This window comes from Trachinotus anak, unplaced genomic scaffold (assembly GCF_046630095.1).
Source record: "Trachinotus anak isolate AG129_WGS33_773 ecotype Australia unplaced genomic scaffold, CSIRO_AGI_Tana_v1 ptg000004l, whole genome shotgun sequence".
Taxonomy (NCBI): Eukaryota; Metazoa; Chordata; class Actinopteri; order Carangiformes; family Carangidae; genus Trachinotus; species Trachinotus anak.
This window is the reverse complement of record NW_027273855.1, coordinates 1-5000: the sequence shown is the minus strand read 5'-3', so window position 1 is coordinate 5000 and position 5000 is coordinate 1. Positions and strand designations below refer to the sequence as shown.

The 5000-nt window shown below is 46.1% G+C and overlaps 1 protein-coding gene across 5 annotated transcripts in view; it reads right to left on the bottom strand.

The window, feature by feature from the left end:
• Positions 1-1534, bottom strand: part of atp2b3b (ATPase plasma membrane Ca2+ transporting 3b) — a 46718-nt gene extending 45184 nt beyond the window's left edge. For all 5 annotated transcript variants that reach the window (XR_011690703.1, XM_071475033.1, XM_071475035.1 and 2 more), the window contains exon 1: positions 713-1534. Coding sequence is in view for 4 of the 5 variants with exons in the window: in XM_071475033.1 (XP_071331134.1) it covers positions 713-962 (250 nt within the window). In the remaining variant the exon portion in view is untranslated. The remainder of the gene's footprint in view (positions 1-712) is intronic.
• Between the last annotated feature and the right edge of the window lie 3466 nt (positions 1535-5000).

Genomic DNA, 5000 nt, shown 5'->3' with positions numbered 1-5000 from the left:
CTTTGTGATGTCACAACAAAGCAGTCACTGCCCTCAGCCACGCCCCCAGTCCCGCCCACCTGGACCCACCATCCAACCTTGCAGGATTTGGTTTCTCTGATTGTTTACCTGAAATCTGCAAAATTTTTATTGGATCACTCAGAAAACAGTCAGCCAATCAGAAGAGAGGCTCTGAGCCTCTCTTCTGATTGGCTGACTGAGCTGTTGTTACTAGAGCGAGAGGAGATGTAAAACTACACTGAGATGGTTTTTGGTTCTTAAGCCACAGACATATCTTCTGATGGAGATCAACACACAGAGGAGGAGTAAAATATGGAGCTTTAAACATGTTCATAAAATAAACTGATCCATCTCCATTTTGTCTGTTAGTGTGATCACTTTTATTTTTTTGAGCCAAATGATGATGATGCAGAAATCACAACACACGCAGAGATGTTTGTGACTCCAGCCAAGAGAGTGATGTCCTCCATCCTTCACCTCTTCATTCAGCTAATCTCACTTCATCTCCATTCATCCACTCTACAAATCCATCCATCCAGCAAGCTGCCCACCCATTCATGTATCTGTTCATCCACCCATCCATCCCTCCAAGAGTCTATTTATGTATCTGTGCTCTCATCCATTCATCCATCTAGCCATCTACTCCTCCATTATTCATCCATCCTTCCCTCCATCTACTTGGTAACCCATGTACGTTCTCATGCCTGCTCACCGTCAGTGATGTTGGACTGTAGTCTCTGGCAGAGCCCCTCTGTGTCTCCGTAGCTGTCCTGGACCTTCTGCAGGGCGTCGGCCCCTCGGAGCTCCATCAGCTCCCTGAGCTCCTGCACCGTGACCCCAAAGTCTCCCCCTGCATGGCTGCCATCTGCCCTTCCTCCGCCTCTGCTCCCGGCTCGAGTCCCTTTGGGATAAAACTCCACTGCGCTGTTTGCCATTTCACCCATCGTGGCTGTTGTTGACATGTCAGTAAGGGTTTTTTCTGTTTTGGTCCTCCTTTCTCTCCGTAGTCTGTCCTCAGCTCAGTTCCACTTTCGCTTGGGTGGTGGAGGGGTGTTCATGTGCTCAACAGTCAGAATCTCAGTTCTGCCTCAATATCTGACTTTAAAATGTGTAATTATAATGATACACCTCAACCCTTCTTTAATCTTATTTCAGGGCAATGATGGTTGTTTATCTTTGTCTCCTCACTGTCTTGGCCTATCCTCCCACTGCTCCTTTAATTCTCCATAACAGGAGGAGGAGGAGGGTGAGGGGGATGAAGGACAGTGAGCAGGGGCACTTCAAAAGCGTGACGTCTGAGTGAATCCAGCTTCCTTCTCCTCCGTCTCCTCTGCGACTCCACTCTTTCTTCGTTTCTGTCCCCCTCCCTCCAGGGTCACGGCCAGTCCATGGACGTTCGGATGGGCTGACAGGCTTACAGACGGGATGGAGGGATGATGGACGGATGGAGAGAGGGGTGAGCAAGGGAAAGGCGGCTGATAAGTCAGACACGGTGCGTGGATCCAGTTCAGAGGTAGCTACTGCTGCACCACCGGGACCTGAGAGAGTGCAAGGAAGAGATAAAACATTACCACTCTGCTGTATTGATCTCACTCACCATCATTACATCACATCATTTGTGCAGAGACAAGGATGCAGCTGGAGTCAGCTGTGGACGCTTGATGCAGTTGCTAAAAATCCACCATTAATTCATCAGTTGTGATCTGAAAAAACACCAAAGTACAACTTGAAGTTTAGAGTCAGGTTAGAAAACTGGTACAAACATGATACATCTGACATCTGTAAACGTGAGATCATTATTGATACAATCACTGCTGCGTTTTTTACTTATGCGTATTAACTTATAAACACCTTTGTCTCGCCTCCATTGATGCTTTAACCTGCATTGATTGACTTTTGGCCACCTGGGGGGCAGCACAACAAACTGTAAACACAACATTCACATATTGTTAAGTGGACGTGGCTAACATGTTAGCAAACAGTAGCTTATTTACATTTCTGAGCAACATTAGCATTTATTAGTGATTTTGGACGAATATTAAAAATATTAACGCTGCCAACTCCTGAGGCAAATCTGCAGATGCTAAATTCTCTCCTGTCTTCTTCAGCTCTTCATTAACTTTGTCTGTCTGGGGGGGAGATAGCTTTCTTTTTCTTCTTTTTTTATATCTAAATAAAAACAGCTGCAAAGTAAAGTTGCAGGATGTAAAACCAAAACAGTGAATTATAAGACACCAAAATGCTCCAAAGAGGTCAGAGGAAATGCAGAGTTGGTGGTAGTTTTTCTGTGGGTTCATCACTGTGAGCGACCACATTACACACAGTAAACTCTTCCACTGTTTATATGAAAACACTGATCACAGCTTCTTTCAATATTCTCAGAAAATGGAGAAAATGAAAAAAACGAATCTTGAGGTTTCCATCAGTACATCAAACCAAACCTGTTTTCATCAAGCTCCAATATGTTGCTTTTGAACTAAACGTGAGTGTGATGATGGAAAGAATGAAGCCAGAATACCTCAGACTGACTTCAGCGGGTGTCATGACGGCACCACCGTCCCTGAGTAAACTGCTGCAGGATGAAGTTCTAGTGATGGGGTGTGATGGTACTGAATTCCCTCCTCTGTCTGTGGCTCTCAGTCCTGAGCCCATCACTTACTAATGAAGACATAAATCTTTACAAAGACCTCACAAATATATAATTTAGCTTCTAAAAAAGGCTCAGTCATTTATTCAAACTGCACTGCAGTTTCTAACAACCGTTACACAAACAGGAGTAAACAGTGCCTTTGTTAAGGACTATTTTCAGATGCGGACTAATACACATTTGGTTCTCCACTGAGTATTTGCTGCAGCATGGCTATTGTGAGGCGGCTTTAAAATAAACCACAGTGTGTGTTCATGGTAATGAAGGAACATGTCCCCAGTTCAAAAGTTTGGCTCACTGATTTTTTTTTTAATAGTTTTGGAAACAACGGAGCTCAATGGCTCAGTTTCACCAGGCTTTAATACACACACAAAGATTATTTCTGGTATGTTCATTTAGATTAACTCAGGTGATAATACTCCAAACCAGGTGCAAAAACCAAACCATGCTTGGAAACATCCTCGTGTCTGGAAGATGTGACTGATCCTGGTTCAGTTTGTGAGACCTGACAGAGGGAAGTTTCCTGAACCGTGCTGCTCTTGTTGAATCCACCGAAAAACAATTTCCTAATCACTGAATTAACATCTCAACCCATCTCTGGAGCTGATTTAATTAAAGTAACTCTGACACAGATAGCAGCGCCGAGCAGAGAGCAGCAACTTGCTTCCTTCAGCCACACTGACTGAGACGAAGCCTCATCCCACACGAGCAATTAGTGCCAGCTGTAACTAAATCCTGTCAGCATCACACATGACGCCACATATTCTGATTTCCCCATCAGGGTATTTTACATAAGGACAAGCATAAAAATAAAAATAAAAACGAGCTGGAGCTCATCATTAATTCCTCTTCTCCTCCACTCTTCACTCTCCCTCAGCTTCCTCTGCCTCTTGCCCCCCCCCCCTGCCGTGCCATGCCTCTATCCTGACTGCGAGTGTTAGTTTATGACTGAGTCACCCTGCTCTGCCTTTGAAGCTTCCTCTCGCTCTCCATCTTTTCTAGTTTGCCTGCTCTTCCACCTATTTGTCTGTCGACTCTCTGTATGGCTCTACTGTCTTTTTCTTTGCCTTGTCTTGTGGTGTCTCGTTGCTTGTTATCATTTTACCTTCTTCCCCCCTCCTCTCCTCATTTTGTTGCTCTCTCCTGTCTATCTGCTTCCTGCTACTGCAATCATTTATTTACTCAGCTCGTCGTGCAGTTTCTTCCCAACCCTGTCTCTTACTCACTGATTCTGTCTGATTTTATATCGCTCACACAGGAGAAAGCTCTTCTGCTCAGCTCTCCAACTACTGCAGCTCACTCTGACCATGTCTCTCTGCTTGTTGCAGCACTCGGGTGTGTGCACCGCACATGTGTACATATGTGTGCACATGTGCGGCTGCATAAAAAAACTCTTTGTCGCTGAATTTGTTCCGGCGTCCTAACTCTCACACACAGCAGCAGGACCGTACAGTGAACACAGAGATGCTAACACTCCAGAGACATCACTTATATGATCAAATCATGACACACACATACACACACACACACACACACACACACACACATGTGTCATACACCATGGCGCTTTCAAAATGAGAGAGAGTGGGGGGGTGGAGGGGGTAGAGGGGGGTCCTGGGCTGAAATGTATTTGAACATGAAAAGAGTCAGACAAAAGGTCACCACCATCCTCAGCGGCCTGCCCATTTATCCTGAATGTTAGCCCGCTTCTCCACACACCGCCCTGAGAGGGCTGCAGCAGCGTGATTGTTTTTCCTCTGTTTTGAGGAGAAAGTGGCCGCTCTTTCCCTCCGGCTGGTTCCTCTTTATCGCAGCAGCACGAAGGTTGAGAAGGGAACAGAGCGGGGAAGACACAGGAGAGGAGCTCCTCACGGGATCTGACTCTAGGCCAGCAGGGCTGCGTATGCTTTGTGACTCTGTGTGTGTGTGTGTGTGTGTGTGTGTGTGTGGGGCAACCCTGGCTACATATACACAAACCTGAGCACATGTGACAACACAAGCATCGTGCTCGTGTTCCTGTCAGTACTTCTTGTCATATGTGTTCACATTACAGCTGCGTGTGTGTGCTTGTACTTCTATTTTTATGAGGACCAGTTTGACTTATAGACCTTATGAAGTGAGGACACTGGTGTCAGGGTGAGTTGTGATGGTGAGGTTAGAGTAAGAGCGTAGGGAATGCATTATCTCAGTGACTGTCCTCACAAAGACAGAAGTACAAGTACATGCGTGCGTATGTGTGTATTTGTCAGCCTACCACGGCCAGCCTGCGGCCCACCTGTGCAGCTGCAGGCCTCCTTTCTGACAGGCCGCTGAAGGGTCACCTCTGGCGGGCCGTGTATCTGGGCTGCTGCCT